Genomic DNA, 23,635 nt, shown 5'->3' with positions numbered 1-23,635 from the left:
GTATCGGCAATAAACGATTTCGATTTCTGACTCTTATAGAGTTGCCGGAGTCTGTGATTCTCCTCATGCCACCATGCCTGGGAGGTGGGGTCATGAGTGACATCATAGGGCAGGGGAGCCACCCCCTCAGGGATGTCATAACCCACCAGTGACATCACAACCCAGGGTTGGGGAATCCCCATCACACCTAAGTGAGACTCTGATACTGCAATTCCATTGTGGATCCCCACCTCAACCCCATGAGCTCCCCTGTGATGCCATAAGCCCACTCCCACCACACAGGGGTTCACTATGATGTCAGAACACTGGTAGGGAGCCCCAAGAGCTTGCTATGACATCACAATCCTGATGCAGAACACCAAAGGTCCTTTATGATGTCACAGCCCTGGTGGGGAACCCCAAGGGTCACCTATGATGTCACAATTGTGGTTGGAAACGCCAGAGGGTCTTCTGTGACATCACAAACATGGTGGGGAACCCCGAAGGTACACTATGATATCAGAACTCCGGTAAGCAAACCCACTAAGTTTTCTGTGACATCACAACTGTCAGAGAAAACCCCACCCCACGTGGCTGCCTGATGACATCACAACCCAGCAGGACACCCCCCACCCTACATGGGTGTTGTATGATGCCAGCACCCTGGTGGAGACACCCCCACACACCATGTGGTCCTCAGTGATGTCACAGCCCCACAGGGAACCCCCATCTCACAGAGTTGCCCGTGATGTCACTGCCCAGGCAGGGACCCTCCTGATCCAGTGATGTCACAAACCAACGGGGAACCACTCCCGCCTTGAAGGATTCGCTATGTGAGAAGTAACGGTAGAATTTTGCTTTCGCTAAAAGTAATTAAAGAATAACTTTTGTTGAGTTAGGCTAAAGCTGTTATTAAATTAGTGTTGCTAAAATTATAACAGTTGAGCACGCCTTTTTTGATCACAGGTCAGGCATAGGGTTGGGCATTGTGGGGAGTTGGGCAAGCAGGAGGATGGGGGGGGTGTCTGTGGTTAGGTGTCATGTAAAGAGGAATGGAAGCCAGCAGAAAAGGGTTAAGCGAAGAACTCCTGATGAAGAGGAACCTGGACTTCACCCCCTCCACCAACCCCCCCCACCCAGAGGACCACCGAGACCAACTGGAAATGCCAAAGAAGAGGGGGGGGAAGGAAAGCGAGTGGACTTGTTGCTTGGCTTGGTTGTTGCATTGTTCTTTGTTTGATTTCATGTTTAAACCTAATGGTTACATATAACACTGTGGATGCCTCCCCTGCTCAGCAGCTGCCAGTTTTGTGATAAGAAGTACTGAAGCAGGGGAAAAGTACAGAGAGAGAAGGACAGCCTCGGAGAAACCAAGGAAAAGGAACTGCGCGGGTGCAAAAAGGAGGACTGGAACTATAAAAAGAAGCCCCTGCTGGGGCAGGTTGTGCCATTGCTCCCAGCGCTGTATTCTTTGCTTCACTGACTCTGTCACCAATAAAACATATTTTTAAATATATGTGGGCTTGTTTCTCACAACTGGGGGCTCACCTGGGATACAGAATTCATCACCCCCAGCCTCTCTCACTGGCCACTTCCAGCACTGGCTGCTCACCCAGGTTTATGGGTGAGCGTTGCTGCTAAACCATCTCCATCCTCCTGCTGGTCTCAGTGCCTGTATGGGGGGACCAGCCAGCCCTGCCCGGCCTCTCTCCTGGTGCAGACCCTGGCAGACTGAAGAGAAGGGCGGTCTGTGAATCCCCACAGGGGACACAGCTGGGGTATGGAAAGGGTTGGATAATGGGGGAGTCTGCAAAATGTACGTTATGAGGTTATGTCCTGCCAGGGCTATGGGGGGGGACGATGAACTGATTGCTCTCACTGGCAACGTAATAGGGGGAACTTCAGAAACACCTGAATACACCAACAAGCCCATGACTCTTTCATTCCCTCTTCAAAAATATAGACTTATACATCCATTTCTAAAACACATTTCCTCTTTATATTTTGAATGGAGAAATTGTTTCCAAGACACATATCTATTAAGACATTTAATGTCTCCATTGCATCTAAACAGAGCTGAGAGCAATGGAGGTTGAAGAGGTTAGATAGAGCCCACTAGTGTTTCCTTGCTTTCAAGCAAAGAAAGCATTTGTAGCATTTCCCTCATATGTCCCCTGGGTTTGAGCTGGCCAAATCTGTATAAGGTGGACAATGGCACAACATCACAGCCCTCCAAGTGCCAGACCCCAACATATACACAGAGGCCCAGGGCACAGCCAACAAAAGGAAATGTCCTTCCTATCTGATAACCTGATAAACTTCTCCAGTGTGACTGGCTTGGTAGAGGAGTAGAAATTGTCCACCTGGACTTCAGGGAGGCTTTTGGCAGTGTCTCCCAGAGAATCCTCATCGATGAGCTGGTGAAGCAGAGGCTGGAGAAGCAGACAGTGAGGTGGTTGAAAACTGGCTGAACAGCCGAGCCCAGAGAATGGTGGTCAGTGGCATCAGGTCTCGATGGAGGCCGGTCACCAGTGGGGCACTACAGGGGTCAATACTGGGTCCAGTCCTGTCCCTCCAAACCTCAACTTTACTGTAATTTGATGGTCCTGTGACATCCTTTCTGGGAAATCAGTGCTGCCGGGCACCTCTCTGAAGTGCCAGTGCACTGATGTGCGGGGCGTGCAGAAGGAGGAATTAGACATCTGTGTGTGGTTCCAGTGGGCTACAGGCTCATGTGGAGAGCAGCGTGGGTGTGAGATAGCACACAGCAGGAGCGCGGGCAGGGACGGACAGGCCTGTAAGGCAAGGAGGGGCAGTCGCCCTTTACGACAGAGCGAGTGGCGGGAATGGCTGGAGCTCTGCCTTGGGACAAGTGATGGGCCTCTGCGAGCTCATGGGTCAGGGTGAGCAAGCAGAGCAACACTGTCCCGAGTGACCACCAGCACAGAGAGAACCCAGGTCATGGACTAAAAGAACTCTGGACATTCTGTGGACGTTTCACAGGGGTGGTCCATGGACTAAGGGGTTGATATCTGCGTACAAATCAAAGGATGGGAAGGAGGATGATGGTTAATGAAGATGGACGGGATAGTGTGAGACCTGAGCATGCTAGAAATAGTACGGAATGTGGGCTGGAGGTTGTCCAGGGTTTTGCTGGGATGTAGGTAATATAGATTAGATATAGTCCCCAGGTTGGAAGTCTTGTACGGGATTCCACACCCCCACCCTCCAGAGTCTAACTAAAGTTTTTCCAAAGGAAAGCCAGTAATTATACACTTGTTTTCTTGTTACATGCATATTTGGATTGGGTTTCAGCGTCTCATATGGTTTTCCATAAAGTAATTCATAGGGGCTGGCTGACAACTCACTCCTCGGCTGTATTCTAATATGCAGTAATGCCAGTGGGAGTGCTCGAGGCCATTTCAAGTTAGCCTCTTGACTTCTTTTGCTAATTTGTCTCTTTAAAGTCTAATTAATTCTTTCTACTTTTCCACTGGATTGTGGTCTCCAGGGAGCATGCAAGACCCAGGTTATCCCTAGAGCTTTGCTCATGTCCCGAACCACAGTTCCTATAAAATGCCGATTCCTATCTGACGATATTCTAATGGGCACCCCAAATTTGGGGGTTATTTCTTATAAAAGCCACTTAACTGTTTCTTTAGCTTGATTTGTGTGACTGGGAAAAGCTTCCGTCCATCCATAAAAAAGTATCAATCCTAGAGATAACATACCGATAAACTTTGCATTTGGGTAATTCTGTAAAATCAATCTGCCAATAGTCACCAGGTTATACTCCTGGTTTTGATTTACCCATTAGAACCCTTTTTTGTACCACCGGATAATTCTTTAAACATAGTTTGCAGTTTGCAGCAACTGATTTAGCCATTTCTAACATTCTTTCTGCTACTATGTGCCTCTTCAGGAATGTCACCAGGGCTTCTACACCCCAAAGGCATTCCTGATGTTTTACCTGTTAGTATTGCCCTCATAATTAATGGGGGCACAACCACCTGACCTTCAGAGGTTGTCCACCATCCCTCTGGATTTTCTCTGCACTTAGGAATTGAGCTAATTTCTCATCTTCTTTTGAATGTGTTGGTGGTTCCTTAGGGACAATTACAGTTCGAGTAGGAATTACTGCCATTTGTAACCCTCATTGTTGAGCTGCATTCTTAGCAGCTGGGTCTGCCAATCTATTTCCTTCTGCTACTATTGTATTTCTGGATTGATGTACTTTACAGTTCATGATTGCTATTTGGGCCGGTTCTTGAACCACCAGTAACAATTGTAAGATTTCCTTTTGATGCTTAATATTTGCCCCCTGGGAGGACAATAGTCCTCGTTCTTTCCATAGAGCTCCATGGACATGGACTACTCCAAAAGCATATTTTGAATCTGTCCATATGTTCACTTTCTTTCCTTTGCTTAGTTCCAGAGCTTGCATCAAGGCAATCAGTTCTGCCTTCTGTGTTGATGTAGTGTTGGGCAGTGCACTTGCTTCTATCACAGTATTTTCAGTTGTTACCACGTATCCTGCGTAGCGAGTTCCATTCTGTACAAAGCTACTGCCATCCCTGAACAGGGTCACTCACATTCAGGGTTTTCAAGAGGGACGTCCTTCAGGTCTTCTCGGCTGGAACACACGTGCTCAATAGTCGTTATGCAGTCATGCTCGGGTCCTTCTTCCTCCTGTGAAGCACTCAGAAAAACTGCAGGGTTTACCAGGTTAGTTGTTTTCAGAATCATGTCATCTTGTTCCATAAGGATTACCTGATATTTCATCATTCTGCTGGGGGAAATCAAATACCCCTCTTTTTGTTCCAGCACTGTAACAGCCATATGTGGAACACAAACCGTGAGGATTCTTCCCAAGGTGAGCTTTCTGACTTCTTGTATCAGTATTCCTGTTGCTGCTACTGCCCGCCGGCAGGAAGACCATCCTTCGCTCATCGTGTCCAGTTCTTTAGAAAAGTACCCCACAGGTCTCTTCCAGCTTCCCATCCTCTGAGTCAGGGCTCCCAGGGCAAGGTGCTGTCCTTCATGGACAAACAACCGGAAGTCTTTAGTTAAATCAGGCAATCCTAAAGCTCGTGCTGACATTAGAGCTTGCTTAAGTGTATGAAAGTCCTCTTCTTGTTGTCGGCCCCACATGAAAGGAACAGACCTCTGGGCCTCATATAACGGTTTGGCTACCAAGCCCATATTCATAATTCAGAGATGGCACCACCCAGCCATTCCCAAAAATGCTCTTAATTCCTGCACAGTTCAGGGCTCAGGAATGGCACCGATTGTTTCCTTTCAATCAGTCCCCAACTTCCTCTGTCCCTTTGAAATCTCAAAGCCTAAATATATTACAGTTTGTCTTGATATCTGTGCTTTCTTCTTAGACATCTTATAGCCATTAATTCCCAAAAAGTTTAAGAGTTCAATGGTTAGCTGAATACAGGTCGACTTTTTTTCAGTATCTACTAAAATGTCATCCATGTAATGTAAGAGCAAGTGTTCTGCTCATGTGATCAGTGTTTTTTTCCTTTGTCCATGGAAAAATAGGACAGAGCGCAACATCACAGCAAGTGCAGACAGCCCTTCTCTGGGGTCTGCCAGGGTCTGCACCAGGAGAGAGGCCGGGCAGGGCTGGCCGGTCCCCCCATACAGGCACTGAGACCAGAAGGAGGATGGAGATGGTTTAGCAGCAACGCTCACCCATAAACCCGGGTGAGCAGCCAGTGCTGGAAATGACCAGTGAGATAGGCTGGGGGGTGCTGCAGAGCTCTGGGCACTCACCCCACAGCCCCAGCCCCTCGGAAGGTCACAGCAGCTCCTGGGGCACAGAGGGATCTCAGCCTCCCCATCAGCCCCAGGGCTGGGGCCAGCCATGCCATGAGCAGACACAGGCCAGCATCTCCCTCTCTCTGCTGCTCTTCTCTCCAAGAGATCCTGATTGCCCAGTGCTGGCAGCCCCTCTGTGCCCGTCCCTCTCCCCGGCACAAGACTCCTGCACTGGGGGCTCCCCAGGCAGCTCCTGCTGTGCCAGCGAGAGAAAAGCTGCCCAAACTGGTGCCTCCAGAAATAGGTCTGCTCTTGTCGCGGGATGTCACCTCAGGCACGGCCCTGAGCTGGCGGTGCTGCTCTGCAGGGCAGTGGTGGCTGAAAGCCACGGGGAGATGGTCCCAGGGAGATCCCCCTGGATCAGCCATCATTTCCATTGCACTGGGCACCCACACGTGAAGGGGCAGCACAGGCCTATTCCCTAACACATCCCCCCATGCCCTCCTGCCCCGAACCCCTGGAGAACCCCAGCACAGCAGCACACTCAGAGGGGCAATTCCTTCATCATGTTCCTGACTTCAGCTTTGGAAGAAGAGACCAACCTCCAGACATCGGCACTGAGACAAGCCTCTTTTATTGTGGATATGCAACATGGGAGGCCAGCTGTACTGTCTTACCAGACACATGTAGAAAGTGTCCCTGGGTCAGAGAGGCTGGTTCATGTCTCTGAGAAAGAGGAGTGGATGGAGACATTTTGGAACAAACAAGAGTTTCACAAATAAAATGCTTACTGCACAGAAGGTTTAAGATAAGAGTTGCAAATCACTTCTGAAGAGACATGGGCATCTTATCCCTGCTGAGACAATTGGCTGAATCAGCTTCTTCAGTGCGTCTTTCATCTCCTGGTTCCTCATGCTGTAGATGAGGGGGTTCACTGCTGGAGGCACCACGGCGTACAGAAATGACACCACCAGGTCCAGGGATGGGGAAGAAATGGAAGGGGGTTTCAGGTAAGCAAAAAATGAAGTGCTGATTAGCAGGAAGACCACGGTGAGGTGAGGGAGGCACGTGGAAAAGGCTTTGTGCCGTCCCTGCTCAGAGGGGATCCTCAGCATGGCCCTGAAGATCTGCACATAAGACATCAGAATGAAAACAAAACACCCAAATGATAAATAGGCACTAACCACAAGGAGCCCAACTTCTCTGAGGTGGGAGCCTGAGCAGGAGAGCTTGAGGATCTGGGGGATTTCACAGAAGAACTGGTTTACGGAATTGCCTTGGCAGAGTGGTAGGGAAAATGTGTTGGCAGTGTGCAGGAGAGAATAGAGCAACGCAGTGCCCCAGTCAGCTGCTGCCATGTGGACACAAGCTCTGCTGCCCAGGAGGGTCCCGTAGTGCAGGGGTTGGCAGATGGCAACGTAGCGGTCATAGGCCATGATGGTGAGAAGGGAAAACTGTGCTGTTATCAAGAAGACAAAGAAAAAGACCTGTGCAGCACATCCCAAGTAGGAGATGTCCCTGGTGTCCCAGAGGGCATTGGCCATGGCTTTGGGGAGAGTGGTGGAGATGGAGCCCAGGTCGAGCAGGGAGAGGTTGAGGAGGAAGAAGTACATGGGGGTGTGGAGGTGGTGGTCGCAGGCGATGGCGGTGATGATGAGGCCGTTGCCCAGGAGGGCAGCCAGGTAGATGCCCAGGAAGAGCCAGAAGTGCAGGAGCTGCAGCTCCCGTCTGTCTGCAAATGCCAGGAGGAGGAACTGAGTGACGGAGCTGCTGTTGGACATTTGTTCACTGCAGGCAGGGAGATTGAACTAGAAGACATTGACAAGTTAGGACAGACTTCTTTTATTCAATCTTATGCTGTTTACCAAAAAGTCTCCTCAAAATTATTTCTCTTTCTTTGGGGGTAATATATTCAATTCCTTTACATGAGCTCAGATTTGTGATGTTTCAGAGGGGTCAATCTTTGAAGGGATAGAAATCCTCATCTTTCACATTTCTCTCAGACTGAACACAGGGGAGACCTGAGGGACAAAAAGGCTCCCTGTGCCCTAGTACAGAGTCAAGAGAATGCTGGAGCAAGTCCTGGCTCTCTGCTCCCTGGAGCTGTTTTCTGCCAGGAGCCATTTCTGTGTCCCCATGTCAGCACCCTGACAGTGCTTCCAGCCCCCACCCCACCCTCTGTGTGCTCAGCTCTGCCCTGCAGACCCCTCCTGGCAACAGGGCACTGCCCAGGCTCCTTCCCTACTTGCAGATACAAAGGAGAACAGCAGGCAAAACCAGAACCCTCAAAGGTGATGCTGGTGTGTCTGTAAGTAGAGGAGTAGGTGAAGGCACTTCATAAAGTCTCTGGCAAATGTGTTGATCCCTCAGTTTAACAGTTCAGGATTCTCAGTGACATATTAAAATTTCACCGCCCCTTTCTATGTTTTCTTAGAAGAAACATGAGATCATAGAGCCTAGAAAGGTTCACATTTTTAAGGTGGCCCCTGCTTTGAACTTCCTCTTGAAATGCCAATGTCCTAGAGGTGATCTGGAGCTGTGAGCATCCCTGATCCATGCAGCAGCCTCTGGAGAGCAGAAGGAGCCTGCCCTGGCGGGGGTCTCTCCTTCCCCCCACAGTTTCTCCCCACAGCACCGTGGGGAGCTCCGCGGGCAGGCTGAGTGCTGACCCTGGCAGGCGGCAGAGTCCCTGCCCCAGCACACAGCCCCCTGGGGTGCAGGGACCCTGCTGGGAAGGACAGCCCTGGGCACCCCTGCCTGCACACCGTGTCTTCATAGCTATTCAAAATTGCCTAAAAAGAGCCCCCTCCTTGCAGATCCCATAAGCTGTGGGCTGTGCCAGCTTCAGGAGATGCCTCCAGGAACTACAGACACATCACCCTGCACCCAGAGACTTACCGTGTCAAGGGCTGCAAAGATTTCTCCTCCTTTGAACTCTCAGTCATCCTCCCAATCCTGACCACCTTTAAACTCTTAATCTCCCTCGCTCATCTCCCTGAGATACCCCAGGAGTACCCTTCATCCTGCTGCGCTTTGCAGAGGAGCTGCTCCTGGGCAGAGCTGTCTCTCTGCAGCACTGCCCGCTTGCCATCAGCTCCCTCTGTCCCAGCAGCTGGGACCAGCTCAGCAGCAGAGGACCAGTCCAAGGCATTTTAATGATCCCTCAGGTGGGCTTGGTGCCCAGTCCATGACCCTGAGAGAAAGCTGATGAAACCTCTCAAGAAGGCAAAGTCAGATGTAAATGCCCAAGTTTCTTGGAGCATTAATGGGTCCCCCAGAGGGACTTTACTGCCAGAGCAAACCTGGGGGCTGGTTAGAGCAGAAAACTGGAGGCAGAGTCAATGTAAAGGTGGCTCTGATGCTGAGTAAGCCTGGATGCATTTTATCAAGCCAAAGGGCAGCCCTGGCCCCAGCCCCTGGTAAAGGAGATGCTGTCCTACACCCACGGCTCAGGGCTCTTCCTGGGGCAGAGTTTTGTGGGGATGTGCAATGCCAAGGTCAGGATTGTGGTTGGACACCTGCCAGGCTCTTGGGTGGAGACAAGGGGGCCAAGAGGCCCCAGTGCTGTAAGGATTAGGTGTCTCCTGGTAGGCCTTGATGACACAGCCAACAGCCAGAGCCAACAGGAGGAAGAGCTCAGCTCTGCTGGGGGCTTTCAACCTTGTCAGCTCCCTTGGCCATCTCCACCACAGGCTCTCCTATGGTGGCCTACGCCTGCACTTGTTTTCTTGAAGTCTCTGGACATCGACCGTGCTTACCAGCCTTGCTCTCACTTGACCATCTTCCTACCCTTACTGATATCTCTCCATCCTCACAGGCTGATGGTTGGAATGCAAAGCTTTGGCTAATCCAGACTCTTTCTGGGTGGCCTATTGTACTGCACTTGGAGGGATGCTTCATGTAACTCAACGTAACACAAAATCCTCACGTCCAGTCTCAACTTCCAAAACTTCACTTTGTGCCATTCTTTCTTTCTTATGTTGTTTCTCAATTTAGGGAAAAACCTCCACCATCTCTGAAACCACACTTCATCCAGTCTCAGGATAGTCTGGGTGGCCATGCTCATCCTAGTGCAGACCTGTATGCAGGTGGCCTTGTTTGTGGCCAGCATGCACCGCTGTCTTGTATGGTGTCCCTCATAGTGCCCAGGCCCTTCTCCTCAGGGTCCCTGCTCAGCTACTCAGGTCCAAGCCTGCCGCGAGAAATGAGGAGATTATTCTTCCTCCTAATGCAGGACTGGACACTTCTCCTTGTAAACCTCAAGAGGTTTCTGTTGGCCAGAATCCCAGAGTTTCTCAGGTTTCCCTGGGCTGAAGCTCCACTTGGTCAGCTGTTAGTGACTCTGTGCAGATAGCTCACCTTGATGGTGGTGGTGTCTCTCACGTAATAACAGCCTGAGGAGCTGCAGGGCTCTACAGCCCCAGGTAGGAATTACCATCAACACAATCTTCAAAACACCAAATGAGATCACAAAACAAGCAAAGCCAGGGTCAGTGGAGAAAGGGTAAATAAGGGTTGGGCTGTTTGTATGTTAGACCGTGTTAGTGGAAAATATATACCTGTATAGAGATTGAAACAATAAGGATCTCTCCAGAAGCTGGTTTTAGGTCCTCCAGCTGTCTGGGACCTGGATCCAGAATTCCCTCATCCCCACAGTTCCTCCATGCACAGAGAAGCACACGCACACGCAAATGACTCTCTCTAGCACAGAATCACAGAACCGCTGAGCCTGGAATGCAGCCAGCTTCCACCTCCTCTGTCCTTCCTCTTCATGCTTGGTTTCTGTCAGGAGCTCCTTTTTTATCCATGCCATCCTCCTGACACCTTTTCTTGACTTCCTGCATGTCTGTGTGGATGGTTCTGGAGTATGAAGTGGAGAACATTAACCATCAATTCTCTGCACCCTTTCATCTTCAGGGCTGTATCCCATGGGATTCTTCCAAGCAGGTCCTTCAGCAGGTCAAAGCCTGCTCTCCTGAACTCATGCCCCTTGCTTTCTTCCCTTCTCTCAGCATCCTACACTCTACTTTCTCACCCTTGATTGTTACAGCCCTGAGCAGCTCTTCCTAGTTTGCAAGTATCAAGTCCTGCTGCAGGGCCCCTCACCTCACTGGCTCCTCAGTCACCCTTGTCAGGAAGATGTCACCAGTGAGCTCCAAAATCCTCCTGGGTGGCTTGCACCTCTTCAGCAGTGGCAACTGGGACAGTTTCAGTCTGCCATGAGGTCCAGGGCCTGCAGGCATGAAGCTCCTTCCAATTGTCTGAAGAAGGCCTCATCTACCTGATCAAGAGGTCTGGAGCAGAAATCCACCCATCCTCCCACAGTGCCGCCCATGTTGTTCTGCCCTCTGATCCTGGCCTATCAGCTCTCAGCTAACTCACTGTCAGTCCCCAGGCAGAGCTCCATGCATTCCTGCTGCTCTCTCACACCAAGGACAACCTCCCCTCCAGGTCCAGACCTGTGGCCTTATCAATACCTGACTGCAAGAGCCCACATTTTCTCCAGGTGCTGCTTTGGGCCACTTTCTCCCTTGAGCAACCAACTCACAGATCCTCTGGGCTCGCCAGGGTCTAGTCCAGACATAGGGTCTCTAAATACATGGCTCCCAGGGCTTGCCTACTTGCTGGTTAATTTGGTTTGATGTGCATTAGTGGTTCCACCCACTGACATACCCACCAATATGACACACACACAGCTTGATCTCTCCAGCTGCTGGCCCTGAAGGTGCCTGAGCCCCTTTGACTCGTGCTTCCCACTCCAGGGATGGGCCCTTGGACCTCTATCCGTACCAAGAGCAGACATCTCCTCACCCCAGAAAGTTGTGGAGGATGGAAATTCATAAGAAGACAGGACAGACTTTCAGTTGCATGGTGTGCATAAACAATTATGCTGACCAGCCACACATGACCAGCTCCTTTCATCCCCTTTTCCCCCTGTTTTCCGATGCTTCTTTCTCCCCAAACCACCTTGGTCCTTCCCTTTCCCTGCCTTTGGTTCTTTCCTAGGCATGCCACAGCAAGCCTGGCACAATCCCCAGTGCTCTCTCTGGCATCCCATAAGGACTCTCAGACCCCCAGAAGACGAAACCCCCACCCTCAGTCGGCAAGGTCACCCTGGGAGGCTCCTCCGATTGACCCACTTGTTAAATGTCACACCCAGATATTTTGGACCTCTCTGTGAACGAGTATTTTTCACTTTGGGTTTTAAATTGTTTCTCTGAAAACAGGGTGATTCCTGTCCTAAGAAATGGAAATTATTTATGTTTGTGGAAGTGTTGGAGATTAGGTCAGATAAATATGTCCATGGAGGTTATATGTGAAACGGAGCACAGTTTGTCTGACCATGACCAAGTCCTGATGACATCGACTCCACGAGGCATTTACTGGCACTGATCACACATGATAAGGACTGTAACATGCATGAAAATACAACAGGCACTGGGAAAGGAGACTGGAGAAATGTGGAAGCTGCCCGAGGAGCCCCAGGGCAGGGGGTCTCCTGCTGTCCTGGGCAGCAGGGCTAGTGGGGAGGCAGAGGCGGGACAAAGGCAGCCAGGGCTGGGGGTCACTTGCAGCATGAATGCAGGACAGACAGAGAGTGCATGGCCTCTGTTTCCTCATGCCCTTTGGACCAGCTCAAGTAGTGGGGACACTGGGGAGGCTGCCATCCCTCTCTGGGTTTTTCCCTCAGTTTTTGCTTAGGTCTTTCTGGTGCTGGTTATTTCTCTCTCTTATCAGTCCCAGGCAGCCCTTTTCACTGAGGGCTACTACATCCACCTCTCCCCTCATCCAAAGGGCCCATCATCTCATTGTAAATGGTATTCAGGTTGGTCAGGCACAATTTGCCCTTGTTCAGTTTTTACTGGCAGTTCCAAATCTCATTCTTGTCCTTCAGGTGCTTGGAAATAGCTTCCAGGAGGATTTGCTCCATCACTTTCCCAGGGACAGACGTGAGGCTGAGCAGCCTGTAGCTCCCTCATCTTCCTTTTTGCTCTTCATGAAGATGGGTGACATGTTTGACTTTTCCCGGGTGTCAGGAACCTCCCTGACTGCCATGGCCTTTACAGGGTGACAGAAGCAGCCACACACTGACCTTGGCCACCACCCTCAGCACCCTTGGCTGAAACTCACCTCATAGAGGACCCAGAGAGGCATGTATGGCCAACCAGCTTGCTGAAAGTCTCTCCACATGTTCCTGGTCACTAGGCCCACTGCCACACTGAGTTTTGAGATTTGGGCCCACATATTTTTTTTTTTTTAGCCTTGCTGTGGCTGCCAACACCCTTACTGAAGCCCCTTTTTCTACCTTCTTCATCCCTTGTTAGTTCCAGCTTCAGCTCAGCTCTGCTTTTCCTAGCTCCATCCCTGAACACACAAACAAGGTCTTTGTGCTCCCCCAAGGGGATCCTGAACCCCTTCAGCCCTCTGTGCATCTCTACCCTGTCCCACAGGCAGGCTGGTGGCAAGAGGGTGGCATCTGGGGACAGCACAGCAGTGTTGGGAGCAGGAGCACCAAAAAGGAAAGGGGGGGTGTGAGCCATGCCCTGGGTTGCACACAGGGGCACGGAGGGGCTGGTGCCTCGGTGGTTGGCCAGGCTGTATGAGCTTGGGGTGGATGCCAGCTTGAGAGTAGGAGCACTGGCATTTCCATGGAATTCCAGTGAAAATGTGGCTGCCGCGAAAGCAAGTGGGCAGGTTCAGGCACAGGCAACTGCAGTGGCAAGGGTGCACAAGAAAGTGTGCTGGCCTCCTGCCATGGTTGCTCAACTTCATCCATAAAATTCCACGTGGGTTTTGCATTTCAACAGGGTTGGCCTTGAAGTTGAAACAGTTGTCCAAGGCCCCTTTGTTCTACAGGGCAGTTTCCCAAGGAATCCAGCCCAGGAACTTCCTGAACAAGCCAAAAATTTCTCCCTTGTACTCCAAGGCTCTGATTCTGGGGTTTGTCCTGCGCACCTCTCTTGGGAGTTTAAACCCCACCATCTCCTGGTCACTGCAGCCATGTGACACCGACCCTCAGTGGAAAAGCTCACGTGCCCATGGTTACAAGTTCTTGGTGCTCTGTCTCAAATATTTTCTCCAGAATGACACGACAGGACACATCAAGCCTCTCATCTTGCTGCACCCATTCCTGGAGGAACGGAGAAGTGACAGGGTTTGACTGTCCCATTTTCAGTGCTGAGGCAGGATTTGGGGAAGTGCGGTGCTTCCCCCTGCATCAGCTCCTTCATCTCACTGAGAGGTGGGGCTACAACATCTGCTGGGCAGCCAGCCCAGGTTCTGGATGCCACCAGTCTTCTCTGGGGACATGCTTCTTTTAGCCACCAGCTGTTGCTGGGTCCTGCTCCACCTGCTGCCAACCCAAGGGCAGCTTCATCGCCCTTCTGGCCTTTGGCAAATTCTGCTCCACGTGGCTTCCTGTTCCTCCGGGCAGCTCTTCTTGCCTGGCTGAGAGCCACTCACAGGTGACCAACAGCCTCCATAACAGTGGCTGTAGGGGAGAGGGAAGGTGGGCATGAAGGGTTGCACTGGCCTTTCGCCACCAGGAATTGTCTCCTTTGTATCAGCCCTTAGGAAGCCCTGCCAAAGCATCTCCCAAATTCAGTGCTGGCAGGAGGATCTCCTATAGACACCTCTGGTCTGAGCCTCCTCCAGACGTCCGCACCCCTGGGCTGGATGCTCTGCCTGACACGGGAGGATCAGGCCACTCTCCTTGTACCCACACCATCTCCACCTTGGGAAAGAAACACCTTAAAGATTTGAAGACACGCTTCAGGCCTGCCCATTGCTCCCACCCCCCACTTCTCTGGATATCCAGAACGACCTGAGGGGTGCTTGGGCTTTTCTTTAAGAGGACACAACCGGAGTCTTCACATTTGTCTCAGGACAACAGATGGCACCATCCAGACCCCAAACTCACCTGCTGCAGGTCCTGTACTGCATGGTGGTGACTGGTGTCAGGACCAACTGCCACTCCCAGCAGTACTACTCAAGGCTGTGGTCACAGATTCTTGTCCCCCCCCTTCACTGGCAGCATGGGAAACTGAACAATCCTTGACTTAGGATAAGCCCTGCTCAGCAACAACTAAAACATCCCTGTGTTCTCAACATTGTTCTCACCCTAAACCCAAAGCACAGCACTGCTCCAGCTGCTAGGAAGAAAATTAACTCTGTCCCAGCTGAAATCAGGACTTTGCAGATTGCCTTTCTTGGTAAGCCTGGCTCCTTGCAACCCTTTTTGTCAAATAGGGAAGTTCTTCTGGGCCCCACTGCCCTCTGCATCTGACATGCACACCAGCTGGTTGGGTCATTTGGCCTCTGTGACCAGATGCCGTGGTTCACGCTCATGATCCAGGCCTTTTGCAAGCACCAGTTTCCTTCCTGTTGTTCTTTGCAGTCACTTGAACTAGGATCAGAAATGTCAGGCTGTGCTCTGCCTGTTGTGACAAACTGCTCAGCCCTCATCACCATCTACCTTCAACCAAAAAGACTTTTCAGCGTACACAATATTCTTGTCGGGGTGGCTTCTGCATCCGTTCCTCCGCTGCCTGCTGGCAGGAGCTTGCTGCAAGTTTTGGAAAGCAGCAAATGCTACTTCTTGTCGCTCGTATCCCCAAACTTGACGTTGTCATTGCCCAATAAGGTGTGGTACTGACCTTCTGAGGCACATAGATTTAGGTCAACCTCACTGCTCATTGTCTTCCTATGAAGTTCAGTGTGACTGGGGATGAGCTCGTTCATCGTTACAGTGGTGCTTTCCACCTTCGTCATCACTTCCATTAAATGAGCATTTCTTTTTCTTACTCATACTGCCATACACCCAGTCAAGTTATTGTCTTCTCAGAGGAAGCATCTGCACACATGCCTTAAATGCTGATGTGCTGGAGCTTCAGTGCACAGGGACCTTGAGATACTTGGGTCTTTGGCCAGCAGGAACCTCAAGTTGTACAAGGAGAAGGGGCAAAGTGGGACTGGACTGGCAGAGGAGTGAGTCCGAGGAGAAGGCCCTGGGCACTGTGAGTGATGCCATATGTACCGCTGGTAAAGGCTCACCGTGAATAGAGCCAGCTCCTGCATACGGAGCTGCACTGTAGCATGACCATCGAGACACGGGGAGTTATCATCCCCCTCGACTCAGCACTGGTGTGGTCACACCGATAACATTCTCTGGGGCTTTCCATTCTGAGGAGCAGAAAGGAACGGGAGAGTGCCTAGAGGATGTCTGCAAAGGTGGGTTTAGAGGGCATGAAGCACATGAAGTGTGTGGTGTGGCTGAGGGACCTGGGATTCCTTGTCCTGATGGTGTGGAAGGTCATGCGGGAGTAAAAGAGTAGCTTGAAATTAGGAGTTTGGGGTATTTTCAGAGATTTTGGACCTTTTCTTTGTAGTGGGAAACCACCTGAGAAAGGAAAAGCATCACAAAGTGCAGCTTGGGAGGTTGAGACTGGACAGGAGGAGAAAGAAGTGTCCCTTGAAGGGTAGTGCTGTGGTGCCAGAGGTCACCCAGAACCCATATCAGTGCAGTGCTTTGTGTTCCAAGGAACAGGCAGGGAGGAAGGAGGGATCTCAGGAAAGGCAGGGAGATGCCATAGGTTGGGTGTCCACAGCCTGGGGGTCTCTGTCCCCTTGGCTATGGCAGTTGTCTCTGCTACCAAGGCCTGAAAGGAGACATGATAATCGCATGGAACTGGGGCCTCGTGGCTTCCTTGCAGCCCCCCAGGGAGGCTGGGAGCTGTGGTACCACTGTCCTCCACTCAGCATTGCCCACCCCACCCCACAGTGCCCCAGGAAGAGCCCTGAGCCAGTGTGAGGGACGGGATCCCCCTTCTTGGGGCTGACCACTTGCCATGATAAAATATATCAAGTTTTACTCAGCATCAGCTCCCCTTGCACAGTGCCTTTGCTTACCTGTACTCACAGCCTCCAATTTTCTTCTCTAACTAATCCATGGGGACACCTGGTCTGTAATGGGCCTCAGAGGGGCCAATTAACACTCCAAGACACTTTGGCTTTTGCTTCTGACTTTAACCCCTTCAGAGGTTGGTTCAGCTCCTCTCAGTATCTGAGGTTCAAACACCAAATACACCACAGGGTTCATCAAAGTGCAGAAAACCCAAAGGAGCCACATCTCTTCCATCATTTATTTCAGGACTTCCAGGCTTGTACAGCTAATTGGAGAGGCTTCAGGAGTCAACTTAAGTGGAAGATTTTAATGACAACTTCATAAAAAAACACTTTTTTTTTTTTTTTATTCTGAAGGGGTTTTTCATCCTTTTTTAATTTTACAGAAGTGATAGAAGCTTTCTCCAATTCAGAGGGTCTTCTAAGGAGGACAGGAAATGTAACAACAGTGGTCTCCTCAAGGTCCCGCACTGTATGGGCAACTTTCCTCCCCACCTCCCCAGCAGCACCATTTCCCTCAGGGGCTGCCTGGGACTTGCATTCTTCTACATCAGACTTCCTCACTGATGTGCACAGCTGAATGTTACAGCTCCTTTGCACCAATTCCCACCTGATTTACCCTGAGACTTGACTGTAAATAGTCACAGGAATCTTATTAATTTTGAAGAGATGGAAGTAAAACATGATACAAATTATTAAAAAAAAACCCCAATTGAAGTCCTCAACTGTATGCCAAGTCCAAGCCTCCTCTAAGGTCTACCTTCCTCAAGCGATGACCATAAAATAAATATGCTAGACAAATAGATAGGAAATTATAAATATATGCACAATTAGCAAGTTGAATAAAGAGAGAGTTTGGCAGTTTAAATCAACTTTTCCACCTTTTTGGCCAAATTTCAAGCCCAGAGCCTTGTCACCAACTCATGCCTCTAGTGATCTCCCTGCCCATCTTCCTGTGCCTCCTTATTCCATGCCCACCTCTAGCAAATGAAGTTGGGGTGTTGTGGGCAACATTTTACAGTCAACTGAAAAATCATTTGTCAATGTTCAAAGCATTTCTGGGGTATAACTGAGAAAGAAATGAACTTGTTTTACATCATGTGCTTGTTAACATCATTATATTTAGCAAAATCCATCCTTGAAGACAGTCTGTTCTAAAATCCCCCCCTGCAACCGGACAGAAATTAAGATGCAAGAATAAACTAATTATAGTTGCTGTACTCTAACAAGCTCCCAGGGGAATGTTACTGAGTCTGGAGAGCTATGGGAGGAATAAAGAGTCTTTGGGGTTTAGTGGGGCGTGCTGAGGGGGTTGGGTGAGGAAGCTCCCTCAGGAGATTGACGTGGGCCTCTCTGGGGGCTGATTAGAGCAGAAGAACAGAGGAAAGCGACTTCAGGGTGACAAAGAAAGGAGACAGAGACATCCTGTGTCATGTAGCCCCTTGGATGTGCCCTGCCAAGGGGCTCAGTGCTAATTCCCAGCCCATTTGAATGGTGATGCCTTTGGTCATCAGCAGCTGAGGTTTTCCCCCGGTCACTCTGAGGACAAATACACGCCGAGTGCCACATCCTTGCTCCTAAGGCCTGGCACTTTGCAGCTCCCCCTAAACCTTTGCCTATACCCTAACACCTAACCCTGAAAGGTGAGCTCTCATCCTTAGCCCTGCCCTGATCACTGAAGCTGAAACCCTCACCAGATGCCTGAAATCTAAGCCCTACCTACCTCCCTAATCCTTTCCCTCAACACCCCTCATCTTCAACCTCTCTCCTAAGACTAGCTCATGTTTTCTGGCAGATAGAAGGAGAGCAAGGATTGTGAGGTTCTGGAGGGAAAGGTCAGGGAGATGAGAGGTTGGGGGCAGCCAGGTGGAAGAGGAAGGAAAATGGGACATGGCTGGTGTGTAGGTTGTCAAAGCTGGGTCCCCTTGGAGAGTCAGCCGTGTAACGACAATCACACCGATGCAGCTACATGTCATCCCCCTTTATTGCCCAAATCGCTTGGTTATATCCTTTGCACAGCAAGCACCCGCTGTTCACGTGACCTGTACCCCTTGATTATTGGTCACAAGCAACTTATCATACGCCCAAAGGGAAACTGTGATAGGCAAGCATCTTGCGGTTTGCTGCATACTTGTGCTTATCTTAGCCAGATACATAGCCGGGAAAATTCCTAATTTATCTTTACTCAACAGATACAGTTCCTCACAACACAGCCCTTCAAGGTCATTCTCATAACACAGCTGTTGTTAGCAGTCTGATCTCAGGCCTGGATTGTCCAAACCTTGCAACAAAATATCGTGGCCATTCTCCGTCAGAAATGCTCCTACATAGGGTCTCTAAATACCTGGCTCCCAGGACTCTCCTCCTTGCCGGTTAATGCACCAACATGACACATGCACACAGCTTGATCTCTCCAGTTGCTGTCCCTGAAGGTGCCTGAGCCCCTTTGACTCGTGCTTCCCACTCCAGGGATGGGCCCTTGGACCTCTATCCGTACCAAGAGCAGACATCTCCTCACCCCAGAAAGTTGTGGAGGATGGAATTTCATAAGACAGGACAGACTGGAGTCAACAGTTCCATGGTACGCCTAAACCAGTACACTGACCAGCCACACGTGACCAGCTCCTTTAATCTCCATTTCCACCTGTTTTCTGATGCTTCTTTCTCCCCAAATCACCTTGGTCCTTCCCTTTCCCTGCCTTTGGTTCTTTCATAGGCATGCCACAGCAAGCCTGGCACAATCCCCAGTGCTCTCTCTGGCATCCCATAAGGACTCTCAGACCCCCAGAGGCAGAAACCCCCACCCTCAGTCGGCAAGGTCACCCTGGGAGGCTCCTCCGATTGACCCACTTGTTAAATGTCACACCCAGATATTTTGTACCTCTCTGTGAATGAGTGTGTTTCACTTTGGGTTTTAAATATTTCTCTGAAAACAGGGTGATTCCGGTCCTAAGAAATGTCAATTATTTATGTTTGTGGAAGTGTTAGGGATTAGTCAGATACAAATATCCATGTGGGATATGTGTGAAACGGAGCACAGTTTGTCTGACCGTGTGTCGTAGTTTGAGCCTGGTCAGCAGCGAAACGCCACACAGCCACTCGCTCCCCCTTCTCTTCCAACAATGAGAAGGGACAGATGATCTAGGCTTGGGGATCAAGATAGGACTGGGATGGGAAAAATCATCACCCTTTATGGTCACGAGCGAAAGACAGACTCATTAGGGGAAGAAGAAAAAAGAGCATACATTTATAACAGACACTAAAAACATGTAACAGAATAGGAGGGTGAGAAGCATTGCCACATCCTGAGAACACCTTCCCCCCACCCCTCCCTTCTTCCCGGGCTCAGTTCTGCTCCCAATATCTCTACCTCCTCCCCCATGCGGTGCAGGGGCAGGGAATGGGGGGTGCAGTCAGTGCCGCTGCTTCTGCCATCTGCGGTGGGGTGAGTTTCTGGAACTTGTTCCCCTGCTCCAGTGTGGTCCCCCCCTCACAGGAGACAGTCCTCCAGAATACTACAGGTACCTAGGCACCTGTATTGGGTTTATGTGGCACGGTTTTTAGGTAGCAGCAGGGATGGGGACATAGAGGGTTGACTTCTGTGACATGATGTCAAAACCTGCTGCATCATGTCAGATGTGGGGTGCATGAGTTGAACTGGATCCTGTTTGAGCCCAAGGGCTTCCAGCTCTGGATGAGATGCCCACATTACCTCAGATGAATTCCTGCCCTGCATAGGGGAAACAAATCCTTTCCTTGTCCTGCTTTGTGTGTCATTTTTTTTGTTTTCGGACAGGGAAAGTACATTTTCCAGATATGGACACTGACGGCTTTTGCAGGCAACCACACTCTGCTAGGCTAAACCATGCTGTAACCAGTCTCTTTCTGGTGTTGGGACAGGTACATTGGTGATTACTTCAGTTGACTTCAGAGAATATTCCCCAGGGGTGGCCCTGCTGCCTTTCGGGAGCTGTCAGCCCTCGAGCCCTAGGGATCTCTCGAGGGACAGCAGCGGTGTAGAGAAAGTGGTGCCTTGGGCTGGGCCGGGCTCTGGGGGCAGGAGGAGCTGATGGCAAGCGGGAAGCACTGGAGAGAGACAGCTCTGCCCAGGAGCAGCATCTCTGCGGAGCACGGCAGGGCTGAGGGTGACAAGGGGAGAGGAGAGAAGTGAGAGGGATGTAAGACAGTGTGGAGTGGGAGTATGCTGAGAGTTCACTGGGGGACAAATCATCACAGCTCCTAACACGGTAAGTCTCTGGCTGCAGGTGGGAACTGGTAGAGTCTCTGGGAGGGTACTGGTAGAGTCTCTGGCACATGCCAGGGCTGATGCTCTCTGGAGCAGTGATTATCTGCCGAACGGTCGGGGGGATGGGGCATGTCATCTCCCTTTTCCTGGGCACGGCTGCAGGAGCGTGAAGCTGGGTGTGCAGCCAGGGGCACCCCGGGCTGTCCTTCATCACAATCACCCCTGGTAGGGCAGGGTCATTGTGCTGCTGAGGGGGTGAGGCGTGGGTCAGGGCTGCCCACAGCTCCTGCTGACAGCCTGGACAGCTCTGGAGGGGAATCTTGTAAGACAGAAAAAAAGGGAGGCTTCACCTGCAAGGGAAGGAGCCTGTGCTTTCAGTTTGCTACTCTGGGTTGGCTGGGTGAGCAGTGAGAGATGGGAATGACTCTCACTGGTTTGGAGAAGGGACTGACAATGCAGATCTGTTTCACTGAGAGGTGAATGAGTCTGGGAGCATCAGAGCAATCCCCCATGGCTTAGAGATCACCAGCATCACCAGCAGCAGGCCTGTCAGGTTTTCTCTGCCATATATACCTGAAATTTGAAGAGCAGAGAAGGTCCTGGGCAGTTCCCTGCCCAGGAGGTGTCTTCAGGGCAGAGATGAGCACGCAGCAGCTGGGATGGGGTCTGTGAATGCAGAAGATGGGAACCGAGAAACCAGGCAGCAGGCAGGCACAGCTCCAGGCAGCAGAGACGTGGGCAGGGAGTGAGATTTTTAACAGAAATCCTTTTTCAGGGGATATACTGGCACCTTTGGCCATGCCCTGCAGCGCAGATCCCTTCCACTGATGTTGGAAAATGGGTGAAGAATAAAAGAGTTGTTTAGGGTCGCATAAGACCTTAAGCAATCAGCCAAACACCTGCAACACGTTGCCTGTTGCACAGAGGTCCTTCAGCTAGGCAACTGTGATAAACACCTCGTGGGGAATGCTTAAATGGAGAGGCTTTGTGTGTAAATTGGCAGACTCCTAATGAGAAGCCCTTGTCCTTGGAGATTAAGATGCTCTGAAAAAGAATGAACTAGCTGAAGCTAGGTTGGAGATAACAAAGGGCAGACATAAACCAAAGAAAGGCCAATTAAAAATTGTAGAAAAAGTCCAAGAAAGGCTCATCTCCAAACACCACCAGAGACTGCTAGAGTCCACCAATGACCCCCATGGAAGCCCCTTGGGGACACAAACTGCATTCCTAATAGCTATGTATATAAGATCATGAGTTTTAAGAAATTTGATGAATACGTATGTAACAGAGGGATATAAGCTTTGGCTACTGTAATGTACGGTGGACATGTCAGGTGGAATGATTCCCTCATGTCCCCAACCACATAAATAATGCCTGCTCGTTAATGCTAAACCCAGCATGAAGGAGTTTTCATTCCCGATTTCTGTGATACTGACATCTCTCCCCTTCTCTCTCCCACCCAGCAGAGCCTCTGACCTCACAGCCATGGAGTCCAGGCCACCAGCAGCCTTCTCACCCCCCTGAGCGCCAAGAAGAGGTGAAGGGCATCTCTCCTGCCCCGTGCCCGTGCAGCACAGGGGCTGAGGGTGACTGCCCTGCGGTGTCACTGGCTGGGAGGTGGCGGGCAGAGCTGGGACAGGGGAAGGCTGTCCCGAGTGCCTGGCTGTCTCTCTCGCTGGCCTCTCCCAGCTGGGCCATTCCAGCGCGTCTGCTCATCTCTCCTCGCGCCTGTGCCGCTCCTGCTGCGGCTGTCAGGCACTCTGGGGGTGGGAGGTTCAGCTGAAGGTTCAGCAGCGGAGCTCGTGGGTCCTCCCACGCAGACGTGTCCATGGGAACCCGGTGTCCCAGCTCTCCTTGAAGCTGTGGGGCTCTGGGCCGTGCAGCCCGTGCGGGTGGGGACTGAGCTGACTTCAGGAGATGCCACCATGAGGACACTTGGTGACTCCTTGGGGTGTCCTCCCAAGCTGGTTGCTGCCCTGCAGATGGCATATCTCTCCCCCAGCATTTCTGTGTAAAACCCATTGGAGAAGTCCTGAGATGCTACAAGCAGGATTATGTTGATTTGTTGGAAAAATGAACTCTGTGTCCTTGTCAAGGAGTGGGGTGCTGAGACTTGTGAAGGTGACCAGTGGCAGGGTGAAATACTTAGTGATCTGCCGTGGATCCCTCTGCTCTCAGCGGGGTCTGATTGCTTCTCCGGGTACCTCAGGAGTGCAATCCCCCTCCATTTCAAGGGGCAGAGACAGGTCAGCCAGCAACAAGTCAAATGGACAGACCAGCTTGCCTGCCCCTGTGCTAAGCCACAGCAAATCTTTTTGCCTCCCACGAGTTGTGGCTGCTCAGCCTGAGCACAGCAGAGATGCTCAGCATTTCTGCCTTCAGAGAAGACTCCCTAAAGGAGATGGGGCTGGGGTGGGGGTGGTGGGGTATTAGGGAAGAGCTTTCTGAAAGAAAAAACACCAACAAAAGCCTGAAACTCCTTGATGCAGTCAAGTTTGCTTGGGATTGGGGGTGGAGATGTTGTCAAGCCCTTTGATGATGAGAGGGAATTCACCTGAGAAAATCTATCAGACCTGGTCCCTACGTGCCCCCTGCTCCCAGGCAGAGACTGGCCTAGAGCATGTCCAACACATCTGGGAGCCCAGGGGCCCTGTTCTTCACAGCACCCACAGCCTGCACAAACCAGAGCAACAGCCAGGGAGCTGCACAAAGGTCCTGCCAAGCAGGAAAAAGGGAGGG

At 51.0% G+C, this 23,635-nt stretch overlaps 2 protein-coding genes across 2 annotated transcripts in view; both read right to left on the bottom strand.

Moving 5' to 3' along the window:
• Positions 1-6,551: 6,551 nt before the first annotated feature.
• Positions 6,552-7,529, bottom strand: LOC122153107 (olfactory receptor 14A16-like). The gene has a single exon (XM_042789212.1). The coding sequence runs from the start codon at positions 7,527-7,529 to the stop codon at positions 6,552-6,554; it is 978 nt and encodes a 325-aa protein (XP_042645146.1).
• Positions 7,530-7,704: 175 nt separating this feature from the next.
• The window catches only part of LOC122153106 (antigen WC1.1-like), a 35,288-nt gene continuing 19,357 nt past the window's right edge, over positions 7,705-23,635 (bottom strand). Inside the window, 1 exon segment of the mRNA XM_042789211.1 lies at positions 7,705-7,769. Within this exon segment, the coding sequence (XP_042645145.1) occupies positions 7,705-7,769 (65 nt within the window).

This window comes from Tyto alba, unplaced genomic scaffold, assembly GCF_018691265.1.
Source record: "Tyto alba isolate M040663 unplaced genomic scaffold, T.alba_DEE_v4.0 Super-Scaffold_15, whole genome shotgun sequence".
NCBI classification, from domain to species: domain Eukaryota; kingdom Metazoa; phylum Chordata; class Aves; order Strigiformes; family Tytonidae; genus Tyto; species Tyto alba.
This window is presented reverse-complemented; position numbering and strand designations above follow the sequence as displayed.

Bases quoted from the DNA above. Each gene is read 5' to 3' on its own strand.
- LOC122153107 (XM_042789212.1), bottom strand. From the start codon at position 7,529: ATGTCCAACAGCAGCTCCGTCACTCAGTTCCTCCTCCTGGCATTTGCA.